A 17,119-nucleotide genomic window follows, 5' to 3' on the forward strand; every position below is an offset into this window, starting at 1 on the left:
AATTTACTTTTGTCTTAGGTAAGTGAATGATTTTATATTAATTTAATATAATTAGTGTGATTTTTAAAGTCAAATTGACCCCATTCAATATGCAGTATCTTTACAATAGGTATAACATTTTATTGAAACAACTCTTGTCTATTCTGGAGTTCGCAACTTTGACCTCACCAACCCCATATGCAATGTCAAGCATGATCTCTATACAAGGTTTCTATAAAAAATGTGTGTTATAACTTACATTCTACCACAGCACATTACTTGTTTTCTTTATACAAAGAAGAAAAACTACCGTGGGTAATTACCCCAATATACCAATGGAGATAAGTATGACATCACTTTAATTGTCCATGCACTGTTTATGATTGAAGATGACGTCATGTGATTTTCATTGTTGTGGTGACTTCACGTGGAGGACGTTCGGTTAATATAATTCTCATTTAATACCCTTTAATCGAGGATAACTTACTGATGAAATTGTGTTAGAATCAAAATAATTGACTTGTAAGCGTTGGTTATTGTGGTAATAACCAACAGTATGTCATTCCGATGCTTGTTACGCCCTCATGGTTTAATCCCTACGCATCGGAACTCCATACTGTTGGTCATTACCGCAATAACCAACGGTTACCCGTGGATTATTTCTTAAATCATCTACAGTTGGATACGTAGTCCCAGCACATGTGACTTTGGCTGACAGTACTGAAAATGGGAGGGGGGGGGGGGGTCCTGTGGGTACACAAGTTAATCCAACAACACAAGGGCAGCCCAAAATTTTATGTATTTCAGTAAACAGTATAACAAAGAACCAAAAAATCATCACAGTTCAGAATTGTTGCTAGACTAGTTAGTTCATCAGTATTGTTGGGGAAAAACAATCTTGGTCCTAACATGATGCAGCCTTTTTTTAAAGGGGCCTTTTCACAGATTTTGGCATGTATTAAAGTTTGTCATTAAATACTTTTAATTGATAAATGTAAACATTGGATCTAAAAAGCTCCATTAAACAAGAAATGTGTTTGTAAGAAACACTATGTCCCCCCTTCTGCGCCGCTTTGATTTATTTTTTTTACCTTTTACCTTAAAGGATGACCTTGACCTTTTACCACTCAAAATGTGCAGCTTCATGAGATACACATGCATGCCAAATATGAAAATGCTAGCTTCAATAAAGCAAAAGTTATTGCAAAAAGTTGGCACAAACACACCAACAGACCAACAGACAGGGCAAAAACAATATGTCCCCCAGTCTATTGTGGTGGGGGACATAAAAACTAGAATAAAACAAGCAAATTTGTTGAATTGATATTCCCGGCAAATATGCCTCTGGACACAAAAGTGTTATATTTGACACTCAACTAAAAAAGCATTTTTTTTTAATGAAAAGGGCCATAAATCCGTTATAAACAGATAGTGTACAATGCCATTTGGATGCATCATCCTCTTATTCATATCTATACTCATACCAAGTTTCAATGAAATCCGCCAAAGCACTTCCAAGATATGGCTACAGACACAAAAGTGCCGGCCAGACGAAATGAAAGAAGGAAGGGCGGAAAGACGGACGGACAACACCGAAACAATATCCCTCCGCCTATGGCAGGGGATAATTATAGAAAGAAAAAAGTAACCCGCAACTGGGCTCTTACCACTGACCCCTGGAGTAAAAGTCTATTGCTTAGACCACTTGGCCATCCATGCTCATACAATGAGTGATGTATTTTATACTTTATATAAGCAGTCCTTGTAGTATTACAAAATATAATGACAACAACACTACTCTCCAAATTATTCAATTGCTTTGTGTTGCAACGCTTTATAATTTTTAGATTTTTAAATTGTCAAAAGATGTATGAATATAAAAAATTAATGGATATTTTAGAGCATGGTAAATTTTCAGTATTACTGTTTCCTCACAAATTTCATAACTACAACGAAAATTTGCCAATCTGAAACAATTTTTTGTTAAATTTTGTCAATTTACCAAAATGTGAAAAGGCCCCTTTAAATTGGCTTATAAAAAGAAACTACAGCAATATAATGCAGAACTCTAACAATCTGAAAACTGTTAGATGTGCCTTACATTTAAACAACCCTTATTTAAACAATGAGATAAGATTTGAGGTCACTTAAGTTTGAAAGACAATAAATTATCCCATGAATTAAGCTTCTTTATGTTTTTAGCAGATTAAAAATTTAGCAAAAACCAGTTTTCCCCAAGTTCCAAATTACAACTATTTCCATTAAATTTTGTAGCAATTTACTATGCCTGTACATACTTGTACTTGTGTAAAAGCATTATTTTGTTATAAGCATCAATACCCAAGTGTTAACAAGTTAGAATATGGTACCCAAGGGTCCAGGTTTTGAATTCTCATGAAAGCAATTTCTGTATATCTTGTTTCTACTTATTTTAATTATAATTTCAGATGATTCAATAAATTAATTAGGTGTTTACTAAAGCACCTTGGTATGTTGTAAAATATATTAAATTTCATTTTTAAGACATACAACAAACTCATTATGTTATCAATTCCCTTTAATTAATTTCAAGAATTGTGCTTAATAACCTAAAGTAAGGTAGAATTGTGGCTGGTAATGTGTACAAAAACTGAGCCTTAATTATGGATCTACTTCCAATTGTCTTCACAGATTCATCAGTAATAGACATTATATTTGTACTATCAGTTTACAATATTTTTAATCAAGTTCACTAGACTGACTACCAGTAATAAGTTTTGAGAGTTATATATTGATAAACAGAGAACAAATGAATGTTGCAGGGGAAAAAATGAGCATTACACAAACCTTCATCAGTAATCTGATTTATTTCCCTTTATATGCTATTGAACAGTTCAAATATTGGTCCCACCATGTCTTGTTGAAAAGGACCCTGTGTATTTCTTAAAAAATTGGCCAGTTTGTTAAAGCTGCATGTAATGACAATCATAATAACAGTGAATTATGTGTAGAATAAGACCTTTACCTTAGAGTGGACATTATTTTGTAGATTTTTCATACAAAACTGCATTTTCATGTTGCTGACTCTTGTTTGATATATTCTATCTATACTTGAAAGATAAAAAGCATTTTCAGGTCTTTTAATTGTGAGCTTTTGTCAAGTATTTTCAAACTGCATTGCACGTATGCAGGCACGCAGTTTCATTTTAGGGATTTTTGTTTACTGTGAAACCATTTATTTTCGTCGGCACAAAATTTCGCCCTTTTCATAAAAATGACTATTTCGTCCGCTCTTAAATTCGTTCATTTCTGGTTTTGAAAAAAAAAACGTCCGATTTGTTTGTAATACATGTAATACGCGGTTGCGAAAAAATCATAAAAAAACAAAGGTACGGGATTTTATGTATATGTACAAAAATAGTAGATGCAGTTAAAACCAAACAACTAAACACAAATCAAAATTTTCTTTATTAATTTGTAACAAAGCGCAGAATATATTTCAGTCAGGTGTTGATCACACATCGTCATATTTTAATTGCGTTAAATAGTATTGTCTTTAATCCGGATTCGCCGCGTGTAGGCTGTATAATCTTTAACACCCCTAAAAAAACACAATACACACAATGGGTAATAAATTTGTTATCAATTAGCGCTAATCAACACTATTATACCTAAACGAAGTCGACGCATTCGATACAGCCTTATTGCATTCGCGTTTTACAGGAAATGTCAGTTGTCAGTACACTGTATAATGAACACCCCTTTGTGTCAAAACCGGATTTAACTTGAGTGTGAATAGTCGACTGTTTCATGTTCTCTGTATCAATGCCATCTGTGTATCTGTATTATAAGTATACCAGTTAACAAATAAGGTGCGCGCTTCTGCATATGGGTATTCGGATGTTCAAAAAATTGACCTACGGTTTAGCGTTCATGCCGTCGAACGCATTAAGCAATATAACTCGTTTTTTTTCTCACTATTTCTTTATTTGCAAAAAACACTAGTGGCTTATAACTTACCTTGCAATCTTTTTTTCTCGCATTTTGCGAGTGTGCGAGTGTTAATTTCGAGCCCCGTGTATATGCGTGGATTACGCTGGATTTAAATGCCTCATGCCTACGGTAATTCAGTCTTATTTGTTTCAAATATGGGACATGATTGTTCGTCCGGATCTTGAATTCGTCCATCGGTCGAAGGACGAAAAAGGCGAAAATTAATGTCGGACGAATAATAATGGTTTCACAGTAATCCAAACAAGTAAGCAGTTTTGTAGTAAAATCAAGATCAATTATGTAATATTATTGCTATATACAGGTGTTATTGAACCTCTTTAATAATCAAAATCCTATTAAAAACGCAGTCTATTCCTAGATTAATGTCTTATTGTTTTCTATGTACTTACATTCTCTCTTGCTATCATTTCACTACAGTCACTGCACTGTCTTACGCTTTTTGGGCAGAATTCCTCTACATGCTTCTGAAATGCAAACCCACCAAAAGTCATAAGATCATTATTTTTCTGAATGTGTTTACAGATTTTAAAAAACATGGGCGGTTGGTAATAAATTAAATTCTTGAAAGTGAAATAAGGGCTTAAATGAAGTTCACTTACTGACTTCTTTAAGTTCTTTTGAAAAAAATGCAGAGAACACTTACTGTATTTTACTTAATCTATTGTATTGCTGTCTTAGCAGTGATTTTTCAATATAGCTATGTTTTGATAATATAATGATATTTAAAAGCTGTAAAACTAGATCAGTGATTGAAAATGAACAAGAGATGTGTTTGTCAGAAACACAATGTACCCTATTGCGCCCATTTGAAGCCATATATTTGACCTTTGACCTTGAAGGATGACCTTGACATTTCACCACTCAAAATGTGCAGCTCCACAAGATGAAAGAAAGAGATTGAATAGAGAAATGATTTTTTATATTTTTGACCTTTGACCTTGAAGAATGACCTTGACCTTTCACCACTCAAAATGTGCAGCTCCAAGAGATACCCGTGCATGCCAAATATGCAGTTGCTATGTTCAATATTAAAAAAGTTATAATAAAACTTTAAGGAAGGTTAAAGTTTAAGGAAAGACAAATACAATGATATTTGACCTTGAAGGATAACCTTGACATTGACTTTTCACCAATCTTAATGTTCAGCTCCATTAGATACACATGCATGCCAAATATCAAGATGCTATCTTCAATATTAAAAACGTTATCAAACTTTAATCAAGGTTAAAGTTTTGGTGACAGAATGACAGAATGACAGGCAGACAGACAGGACAAAAACAATATACACCTGATCTATCTATCCGGGGGCATAAAAATAAACACTGCAATTGCTCATTTTAAGCAGATGCACTTAAGGATCAGAAAAATTTATCTCTAAATTTTGTTGTTTGCTTGTAACTTCACATATATAACACAAAAAGACAAAAAGCTTCATGTTGATCATATTGAATCAATTGGTTAAGTTTAACGGGCACACTGACCAACCCAATGGGCAGACTGACTGACCCAACGGGCAGACTGACCAACCCAACAGGCAGACTGACCAACCCAATGGGCAGACTGACCAACCCAATGGGCAGACTGACCAACCCAACGGGCAGACTGACCGACCCAATGGGCAGACTGACCAACACAACGGGCAGACTGACCAACCCAACGGGCGGACTGACCAACCCACAGGGCAGACTGACCAACCCAACACACAGACTGATCAACATAACGGGCAGACTGACCAACACAACGGGCAGACTAACCAACACAACGGGCAGAGTGGCAGACTGACCAACACAACGAGCGGATTTTAGAACAGGCAGACTAACAAACCCTTTGGGTGGACTGACCGACCCAATGGGCAGACTCACCAACACAACAGGCAGACTGACCAACCCAACGGGCAGACTGACCGACCCAACGGGCAGACTGACCAACACAACAGGCAGACTGACCAACACAACAGGCAGACTGACCAACACAACAGGCAGACTGACCAACCCAACAGGCAGACTGACCAACACAACTGGCAGACTGACCAACCCAATGGGCAGACTGACCAACACAATGGGCAGACTGACCAACCCAACGGGCTGACTGACCAACACAACAGGCAGACTGACCAACACAACAGGCAGACTGACCAACACAACAGGCAGACTGACCAACCCAATGGGCAGACTGACTAACACAACTGGCAGACTGACCAACCCAATGGGCAGACTGACCAACACAACGGGCAGACTGACCAACCCAATGGGCAGACTGACTAACACAACTGGCAGACTGACCAACACAACAGGCAGACTGACCAACCCAATGGGCAGACTGACCAACCCAATGGGCAGACTGGCCAACACAACGGATGGACTTTAAGAAACAACGGGCAGACTGATCAACCCAATGGGCAGACTGACCAACCCAACGGGCAGACTGACCAACACAATGAGCAGACTGACAGACCCAACAGACAGACAGACCAACACAAAGGGCCGACTGACCAACCCAACATGCCGACTGACCAACCCTATGGGCAGACTGACCAACCCAACAGGGGTACTGACCGACCCAACCGACAGACTGACCAACACAACAGGTGGACTGACCAACCCAATGGGCAGACTGACTGACCCAACGGGCAGACTGACCAACACAACGGGCAGACTGACCAACACAATGGGCAGACTGACCAACACAATGGGCAGACTGACCAACACATGGGGCAGACTGACCAACCCAACAGGCAGACCAACCAACCTAATGGGCAGACTGACGGACCAAACCGGCAGACTAACCAACACAACGGGCAGACTGACCAACACAAGGGCAGACTGACCAAAACAACGGGCAGACTGACCAACTAAACAGGCAGACTGACCAACCCTACAGGCAGACAGACCAACCAAACAGGCCGACTGACCAACCCTACGGGCAGACTGACCAACACCATGTGCAGACTGACCGACCCAACGGGCAGACTGACCAACACAATGGGCAGACTGACCAACACAACCGGCAGACTGACCAACCCAACGGGCGGACTGACCAACCCACAGGGCAGACTGATCAACATAACGGGCAGACTGACCAACACAACGGGCAGACTAACCAACACAACGGGCAGAGTGGCAGACTGACCAACACAACGAGCTGACTTTCAGAACAGGCAGACTGACAAACCCTTTGGGTGGACTGACCGACCCAATGGGCAGACTCACCAACACAACAGGCAGACTGACCAACCCAACGGGCAGACTGACCGACCCAACGGGCAGACTGACCAACACAACAGGCAGACTGACCAACACAACAGGCAGACTGACCAACCCAACAGGCAGACTGACCAACACAACTGGCAGACTGACCAACCCAATGGGCAGACTGACCAACACAACGGGCAGACTGACCAACCCAACGGGCTGACTGACCATCACAACAGGCAGACTGACCAACACAACAGGCAGACTGACCAACACAACAGGCAGACTGACCAACCCAATGGGCAGACTGACTAACACAACTGGCAGACTGACCAACCCAATGGGCAGACTGACCAACACAACGGGCAGACTGACCAACCCAATGGGCAGACTGACTAACACAACTGGCAGACTGACAAACACAACAGGCAGACTGACCAACCCAATGGGCAGACTGACCAACCCAATGGGCAGACTGGCCAACACAACGGATGGACTTTGAGAAACAACGGGCAGACTGATCAACCCAATGGGCAGACTGACCAACCCAACGGGCAGACTGACCAACACAATGAGCAGACTGACAGACCCAACAGACAGACAGACCAACACAAAGGGCCGACTGACCAACCCAACATGCCGACTGACCAACCCTATGGGCAGACTGACCAACCCAACAGGGGTACTGCATGACCGACCCAACCGACAGACTGACCAACACAACAGGCGGACTGACCAACCCAATGGGCAGACTGACTGACCCAACGGGCAGACTGACCAACACAACTGGCAGACTGACCAACACAATGGGCAGACTGACCAACACAATGGGCAGACTGACCAACACATGGGGCAGACTGACCAACCCAACAGACAGACCAACCAACCTTATGGGGCAGACTGACCGACCAAACCGGCAGACTAACCAACACAACGGGCAGACTGACCAACACAAGGGCAGACTGACCAAAACAATGGGCAGACTGACCAACTAAACAGGCAGACTGACCAACCCTACAGGCAGACTGACCAACCAAACAGGCTGACTGACCAACCCTACGGGCAGACTGACCAACACCATGTGCAGACTGACCGACCCAACAGGCAGACTGACCAACACAACGGGCAGACTGACCAACACAACAGGCAGACTGAACAACCCTACAGGCAGACTGACCAACACAACAGGCCGACTGACCAACCCAATGGGCAGACTGACTGACCCAACGGGCAGACTGACCAACCCAATGGGCAGACTGACCAAAACAATGGGCAGACTGATCAACACAACGGGCAGACTGACCGACCCAATGGGCAGACTGACCAACACAACGGGCAGACTGACCAACCCAACGGGCGGACTGACCAACCCACAGGGCAGACTGACCAACCCAACACACAGACTGATCAACATAACGGGCAGACTGACCAACACAACGGGCAGACTAACCAACACAACGGGCAGAGTGGCAGACTGACCAACACAACGAGCGGATTTTAGAACAGGCAGACTAACAAACCCTTTGGGTGGACTGACCGACCCAATGGGCAGACTCACCAACACAACAGGCAGACTGACCAACCCAACGGGCAGACTGACCGACCCAACGGGCAGACTGACCAACACAACAGGCAGACTGACCAACACAACAGGCAGACTGACCAACACAACAGGCAGACTGACCAACCCAACAGGCAGACTGACCAACACAACTGGCAGACTGACCAACCCAATGGGCAGACTGACCAACACAATGGGCAAACTGACCAACCCAACGGGCTGACTGACCAACACAACAGGCAGACTGACCAACACAACAGGCAGACTGACCAACACAACAGGCAGACTGACCAACCCAATGGGCAGACTGACTAACACAACTGGCAGACTGACCAACCCAATGGGCAGACTGACCAACACAACGGGCAGACTGACCAACCCAATGGGCAGACAGACTAACACAACTGGCAGACTGACCAACACAACAGGCAGACTGACCAACCCAATGGGCAGACTGACCAACCCAATGGGCAGACTGGCCAACACAACGGATGGACTTTAAGAAACAACGGGCAGACTGATCAACCCAATGGGCAGACTGACCAACCCAACGGGCAGACTGACCAACACAATGAGCAGACTGACAGACCCAACAGACAGACAGACCAACACAAAGGGCCGACTGACCAACCCAACATGCCGACTGACCAACCCTATGGGCAGACTGACCAACCCAACAGGGGTACTGACCGACCCAACCGACAGACTGACCAACACAACAGGTGGACTGACCAACCCAATGGGCAGACTGACTGACCCAACGGGCAGACTGACCAACACAACGGGCAGACTGACCAACACAATGGGCAGACTGACCAACACAATGGGCAGACTGACCAACACATGGGGCAGACTGACCAACCCAACAGGCAGACCAACCAACCTAATGGGCAGACTGACGGACCAAACCGGCAGACTAACCAACACAACGGGCAGACTGACCAACACAAGGGCAGACTGACCAAAACAACGGGCAGACTGACCAACTAAACAGGCAGACTGACCAACCCTACAGGCAGACTGACCAACCAAACAGGCCGACTGACCAACCCTACGGGCAGACTGACCAACACCATGTGCAGACTGACCGACCCAACGGGCAGACTGACCAACACAACGGGCAGACTGACCAACACAACTGGCAGACTGACCAACCCAACGGGCGGACTGACCAACCCACAGGGCAGACTGATCAACATAACGGGCAGACTGACCAACACAACGGGCAGACTAACCAACACAACGGGCAGAGTGGCAGACTGACCAACACAACGAGCTGACTTTCAGAACAGGCAGACTGACAAACCCTTTGGGTGGACTGACCGACCCAATGGGCAGACTCACCAACACAACAGGCAGACTGACCAACCCAACGGGCAGACTGACCGACCCAACGGGCAGACTGACCAACACAACAGGCAGACTGACCAACACAACAGGCAGACTGACCAACCCAACAGGCAGACTGACCAACACAACTGGCAGACTGACCAACCCAATGGGCAGACTGACCAACACAACAGGCAGACTGACCAACCCAACGGGCTGACTGACCATCACAACAGGCAGACTGACCAACACAACAGGCAGACTGACCAACACAACAGGCAGACTGACCAACCCAATGGGCAGACTGACTAACACAACTGGCAGACTGACCAACCCAATAGGCAGACTGACCAACACAACGGGCAGACTGACCAACCCAATGGGCAGACTGACTAACACAACTGGCAGACTGACAAACACAACAGGCAGACTGACCAACCCAATGGGCAGACTGACCAACCCAATGGGCAGACTGGCCAACACAACGGATGGACTTTGAGAAACAACGGGCAGACTGATCAACCCAATGGGCAGACTGACCAACCCAACGGGCAGACTGACCAACACAATGAGCAGACTGACAGACCCAACAGACAGACAGACCAACACAAAGGGCCGACTGACCAACCCAACATGCCGACTGACCAACCCTATGGGCAGACTGACCAACCCAACAGGGGTACTGACCGACCCAACCGACAGACTGACCAACACAACAGGCGGACTGACCAACCCAATGGGCAGACTGACTGACCCAACGGGCAGACTGACCAACACAACTGGCAGACTGACCAACACAATGGGCAGACTGACCAACACAATGGGCAGACTGACCAACACATGGGGCAGACTGACCAACCCAACAGACAGACCAACCAACCTTATGGGCAGACTGACCGACCAAACCGGCAGACTAACCAACACAACGGGCAGACTGACCAACACAAGGGCAGACTGACCAAAACAACGGGCAGACTGACCAACTAAACAGGCAGACTGACCAACCCTACAGGCAGACTGACCAACCAAACAGGCCGACTGACCAACCCTACGGGCAGACTGACCAACACCATGTGCAGACTGACCGACCCAACGGGCAGACTGACCAACACAACGGGCAGACTGACCAACACAACAGGCAGACTGAACAACCCTACAGGCAGACTGACCAACACAACAGGCCGACTGACCAACCCAATGGGCAGACTGACTGACCCAACGGGCAGACTGACCAACCCAATGGGCAGACTGACCAAAACAATGGGCAGACTGATCAACACAACGGGCAGACTGACCAACGCAACGGGCAGACTGACCAACACCACGGGCGGCCTGAAATGACCAAACAGGCGGACTGATCGAGTAATTGGAAAGATTTCAGTATACTGCACACAAATTTTGTTTGCATCGTTATAATACTTCATTTAGAAATTTTTGCTTAACCCTTTACCACTCAGAAACACACTTTGATGCACTTGAAGTCCTTTAGAAAATCAGAGTAAATTAAAGTCCTTTTTTAATATATTCAAGTTTGAAAGGCTCAATTTCCAGCCCTAAGATACTGATGAGCAGCAAACAGCATCAAACCTGAACAGACTGCCAAATCACGATCACAAAATAATACAGTATAAAACATAAAAAGACATAATGTATTCATAGGGTGCAGATGCCCCAGATTCCACTTTTGTCTCAAAACTTTTTCACAAACTAGCTGTTTTTGGATCAAATTTGACCTTTGACCTTAAAGTGTGACCTTGACCTTTGAGGTAGGGAGACAGGTGTTACGGGTGACACATCATCTTTTGATGGAAGACATTTGTGGCAATGCTAATCAAAATCTTTCAATATATGGTATAGTTAGGGCTGAGACACAAATTTTTGCACAGAGGGACAGACATATAGACAGCAATATGCCATTTTCTTTGCAAGGGGGGGGGGGAATAGAAAAAAAGGTGAATATATATTCAAATAAGCAAAATATTACTCCTAGGACAGAGTAAAATGTTAAAAATATTGATTTGTTTATGGATAATCATAACATAAATTGGTGAAATAATAAAGTGTTTCCTCAAAAATAGTATGTCTAACTTTTTAAATAAGATATGCTGTCCCTTAGAAATGCGTGATTCAGGTGAAGGGCTAGTGAGTTTGCTTTTCTTCTACCTGTAAAGTTTTTTTGTTTAAATCTTGGAGAGATACTTTTTTTATTTCAATCTGCACCAAAAAGATATAGTCCAATATAGTCTGTGCTCTGCCTGAGGCTAAACGAATGTACTAACGAGAGCGCCGATGGTGCTGAAAGCATAGTTGCAAGATACAGGGAAGTTGCTGCTGAAGTAAATGTTTAGGTCAAAATATACTAAATAGTTTCCTTATATGTTTCAATGTAAAAGCGACAACTTTGAGCGAAAATAAATACAACATTTTGCACATAGAGACCCCCATAACCATACCTTTTCATGACGGGCATTCTTAGCTGAATCGATTTAAGCAATAAAAAAGATATGGCATGTTCAAACCAAAAAAGAATTTGACTCAAATCAAAATCAACTGTTTTTGCGCCTTTTTTTCGGCCGTTTTCTAGTGGATTGTAACCTTTTGCAGTGCCATTTTTTACTTTAATCTCCAACTTTATCCAATTTCAGGGATTTAGTAGTGAACACCTATGCTTACCCTATCAATATCTCCAAACGATAAAACCAGAACAACAGTCTAAAGTGTATAACATGCCTTCGAGGAAAATATGATGATTTGTTTAGAGAGTACAGCCCTTCATGACTCGATTATTTAGTATATTGTAACCTTAAGGATTGCTGACATCACGAGTCGCCCCCCTTGTTGTTGCTACCAAAATGTTCTATTTTTAGAAACGGGAATTCCACATAGTGACGAATGTGAATGGTTACAAAATGGTATAACTATGAAAATAAATACGTAGAATTACATTATTTCACGCATACCATTATGCAACCATCCGTTTTCTTTTCCGACTTGATACATTTACAGCTTTCCATTTAATATTTTACAGACACAACACTCATCCAGAATTCGCGCGAATCCATTAAATCTTATGCCACATTTAAACCGTTAGCTCTACTCGTAACGTTAATTTCTGGCTCAAAGTAAATCATTTTAACTTCAATTAACACATCTCGTTTACTTTTAAACTCTACTTCATCAAATCCATAGAAAGGCAGGTCAGAATCCATGTCATAAATCAGAAAACATTCATCGTACTCCGCCATTTTTTACACATTTTCAAAGAATAAAAGTGCTTTATGCCCCACTTCCTGCTGAGAATATGTTTTAATTTCTATTTATAATTAACCGATGAAATGTTACATATCCTTAAACCAGGGCCTTATGAATTTAGTTATGTAAACATTTGACCTCTCACAGAACAGTAAACAAAGGAAATAGAAATTAGGTGTGAGGTCACTATCAACAAGAACAGAATTGTTTTACGAACGAAATTTGTTTTAGTTTCTTAGAAGGTTTTTTCACGTAAAACGGTCTTAGAAAAATTCACTAAAAACGGTGTCAGCAATATTCTTGGAAGAATACGTTAGAAAAACGTTTCAAAAAAAAAAATTGTAAGAATTACCATATACTAAATTAAATAGATATTTCGTCTGATTTTTGATCAGGTAAGGCTTCATAATGGTCAACTGATCGATGTGGGTTTTCGAAATGTAGCTTATACCTTAAGCTAAAAATCAGGTAATTATCTGAAAGCATCTTGGAAAACTTTGTAACAAATCAATGGACTGGAACAAAACTTGAACTAGATCTGCAAGTGATGTAAGTTAAGACTCACAGTCACCCCAAATAAGGCATGAAAGTCTATGACAATATATGAGAACATTTCGTAGCAAATTCTGGAAAATTGTTATTTTAAAGAAAATTATTCCTAAGTTTCAAAAAGGCCTGTAACTTCGTCAAAAATAAATGGATTGGAACGAAACTTGAAGTTAATTTTAAGTCATGTAGGTAGACACATACACTAAAAAATATCTGCAAAAGAATTTCATATGAACTGAAATCATATGAACCAATTGTTTTCAAACATGCAGTACAGTTCACTTTTTATAATGTTTTATGTCATCATATTATTTTATTTGTGCTTGCCTGATTTAATTTTGTTTAATAGTTCATGAACTACAGTTCATGAACTTGTTCACAAATGTAGGTTCATGAATCACATCCCAAGGTTGTGACAGAGGTAATGAATAAGCCTTGAAACTTTGCAGGGTCCCCACCTCAGCTATGTTTTCAATGGATTGGAACCATTTTTTAATTAAGAAATACTTTATGAACGTTATAGTTTGTTGTTGATTAACCCACAGCCGGAAGTTTAGATGCAAAGGGATTAAATCACAAGTGCGAAATGAGCCTAACACTGGGGAAACAGGATGTAATGCATGCGCATTGAGCGTCATCCAAGATGAGCCTGTGCAGTCAACACAGGCTAATCGAGGACCATACTTTACGCTTAAACTGGAATTTTGACTAAAAAGAGACTTTCTTCACACAAAAAGTACAAGAAAACCATAAAGTTTCTTCCCAGATTAGCCTGTGCAGACTGCACAGGCTTATCTTAAATGATACTTTATGCACATGCATTCAACCCCATTTTCTCACAGAAAGGCGCAAACGTAAAGAAACAGGTAAAAAATAGCAGAAAGGTTTCAGCAGTTTTTTATGTTAGTTTACTGCATTGTTTAACCAGAATGTGACAAAACATGCACAACAATAAATTATTATGATGTTTAAGTCTAATGAACTTAATTCTACCTTTCTGTAAAAAAAAGTATAATACAAAGTTTAAACTTAATAAGGCATGCCACAACATAATACAAACAAGAGATGTGTTTGTCAGAAACACAATGCCCCCTTAATTGCGCCTCTTTAAAGCCATATATTTGACCTTTGAACTTAAAGGATAACCTTGACCTTTCACCACTCAAAATGTGCAGCTCCATGAGATACACATGCATGCCAAATATCAAGTTGCTATCTTCAGTAAACCAAGGTTAAAGTTTTGGGACATACAATACAATGAATGAATGACAGACAGACAGACAGGCCAATAATGATATACCCCTGAACTTAAAAATCATTTTATGAATGTAGTATTAAAATAATTATCATGAATAAACACACTGTCATTTTGTGCTAATGAAATCCACAGTTTGGATAACTTGGACAAAGACTTTTAAAGGTTTTTATCTAAATGTCATCATCATCCAGCAATTAGAAATGCATACCAGGATGTACAACTGTAATCATTCACTTTCTAATTCATTCACAAACAGGTGTTAAACTGACATTGACAGTTATCCAATGCTCCATTCATAAGTAATCATGTTGTAAACATATACCACAACTGCGTTGGCGGGAGTCAAGTCGTATAAATGACTCATGGCCCATTAATGTTTTTTATCAAGAGAAACCTGTGTAACCTTGTTTTGCAAAAACAAATTCCATTGATTTAATAATACCTTTGTCTTTGTTCATAATAATCCAAATCAGCCTGAATAAACAATTATGTTTTTTTCTGATTACATCAAGTATTACCCATACCACTATATGGCACTAGCGTTTTTTTTCTGCATTTTATCTAATTACACAATGATTTTCCCAGGGACATAAACTTTTATTGTCTGTTAGGTGTATGTGGAACACACACAAAATCAGAGTTAAGTCAAAACTATCTGAAAATGTCCATGCATACTGTAGACTTTGTAGCCCAAATCTCCAATTTTTTCGAAAAATAGCAATGCAAAGGGTAGCATTGTTATTTATCACACCCTAAAATTGAAATAGGTTGTGCTTATCTGGAAAGCAGGTAGATGTAAGTGGTTAGCATAACTGTCAGAGATCTCATGTGACATATGACCTATATCATCGATGCAGTCATATCCTGAAAACCTCTATTCAGTTTCTGAGGCAGCAATTGTTTTGGCCCAATTGGAAAAAGTACCTGTACAAGCCAACTTTGGGAAAATGAGCGCAAACAATCCTGACATTGGGAAAATTCACAATGTGAAGTGTTCAAATGGGTTAATTGGTGTTTTTGATTTTTTGCTCCCAAATACTTTAAATTGATGGCCAAGCTGCATGGGGAAACTAACTAAATGTTGCATTTTATTTATAAATAAATATATCAATGTTTTTGGAAATCGTCAATTGGGATTTATTTTTACAGCAATTAGGAAATTAATAGTTTTTTTCGTAAAGTGTCATGTTCTGGTACTACTTTATAAAGAAGAAAAAAAAATCGCTGCCATGTAAACCACTTGACCATGGACTGCATTCAGATTCGTTTGTCTGTTGAGTGTTCAATTTAAGCTGGTTTTAACTGTGCAGTGAGTTTGAAAGCTTTTCCCCCAAATTAAGTTCCTTATCCAAATAGCTGCAGACGGGCCCTCATAAACCACTGTGTTAGTTTATCAATCTTGTGAAGCTTCCATTGAAGAGGTGTCATATTAAACATTTTTGAAGGTTTTTACCCAAGGTGCATTAAAGGGTACATTAAAGTATTTAAAAAAAACAACAACATGCAAACATAAATTCCAAACAAGGTTTATAATTTACTGCATTTGTCTGGATTTTATTTTTATGTTTAAAGTTTTATATTTTTATGTTCAATGTCATATGAACATTGACAAACTGTTTGTCTCAAATACAGATGAATTTTAGCAGATTGACATAATTGCAATACAATTTACAAATAGAGATCTTAATTATTTGGAAGGATAATTTTTGGAATATGCACAAATCATTTTTCCTCTATATAAAGTTGGCACCTGAAAAAGTACCATTCCAAATCCCATTTATGACCATTTTTCTTGAAACCATGGTAAAAGTTTCCCCATGTCAGAGGACAAAATATCATTAAAGGACCTTAAATGATCAACAATGTGCTTGTTTTCTTCAATTTGGTTTTATCCAAGTGTCTACCGCAATTTAATCATACAATGCCATGGTATTGAGTCACTGTGTTTTGTAAATGGTAAGCAAAACACACACATTTAATAACGAAAACCCTGCAGGAGGTAAAATT

The 17,119-nt window shown here is 41.1% G+C and overlaps 1 protein-coding gene across 1 annotated transcript in view; it reads right to left on the reverse strand.

Moving 5' to 3' along the window:
- The window catches only part of LOC127840178 (TNF receptor-associated factor 5-like), a 29,901-nt gene that overhangs the window by 8,636 nt on the left and 4,146 nt on the right, over nt 1-17,119 (reverse strand). Inside the window, exon 3 of the mRNA XM_052368672.1 lies at nt 4,362-4,436. Within this exon, the coding sequence (XP_052224632.1) occupies nt 4,362-4,436 (75 nt within the window). The remainder of the gene's footprint in view (nt 1-4,361; nt 4,437-17,119) is intronic.

The sequence above is a fragment of the Dreissena polymorpha genome, chromosome 7, assembly GCF_020536995.1.
Source record: "Dreissena polymorpha isolate Duluth1 chromosome 7, UMN_Dpol_1.0, whole genome shotgun sequence".
NCBI classification, from domain to species: Eukaryota; Metazoa; Mollusca; class Bivalvia; order Myida; family Dreissenidae; genus Dreissena; species Dreissena polymorpha.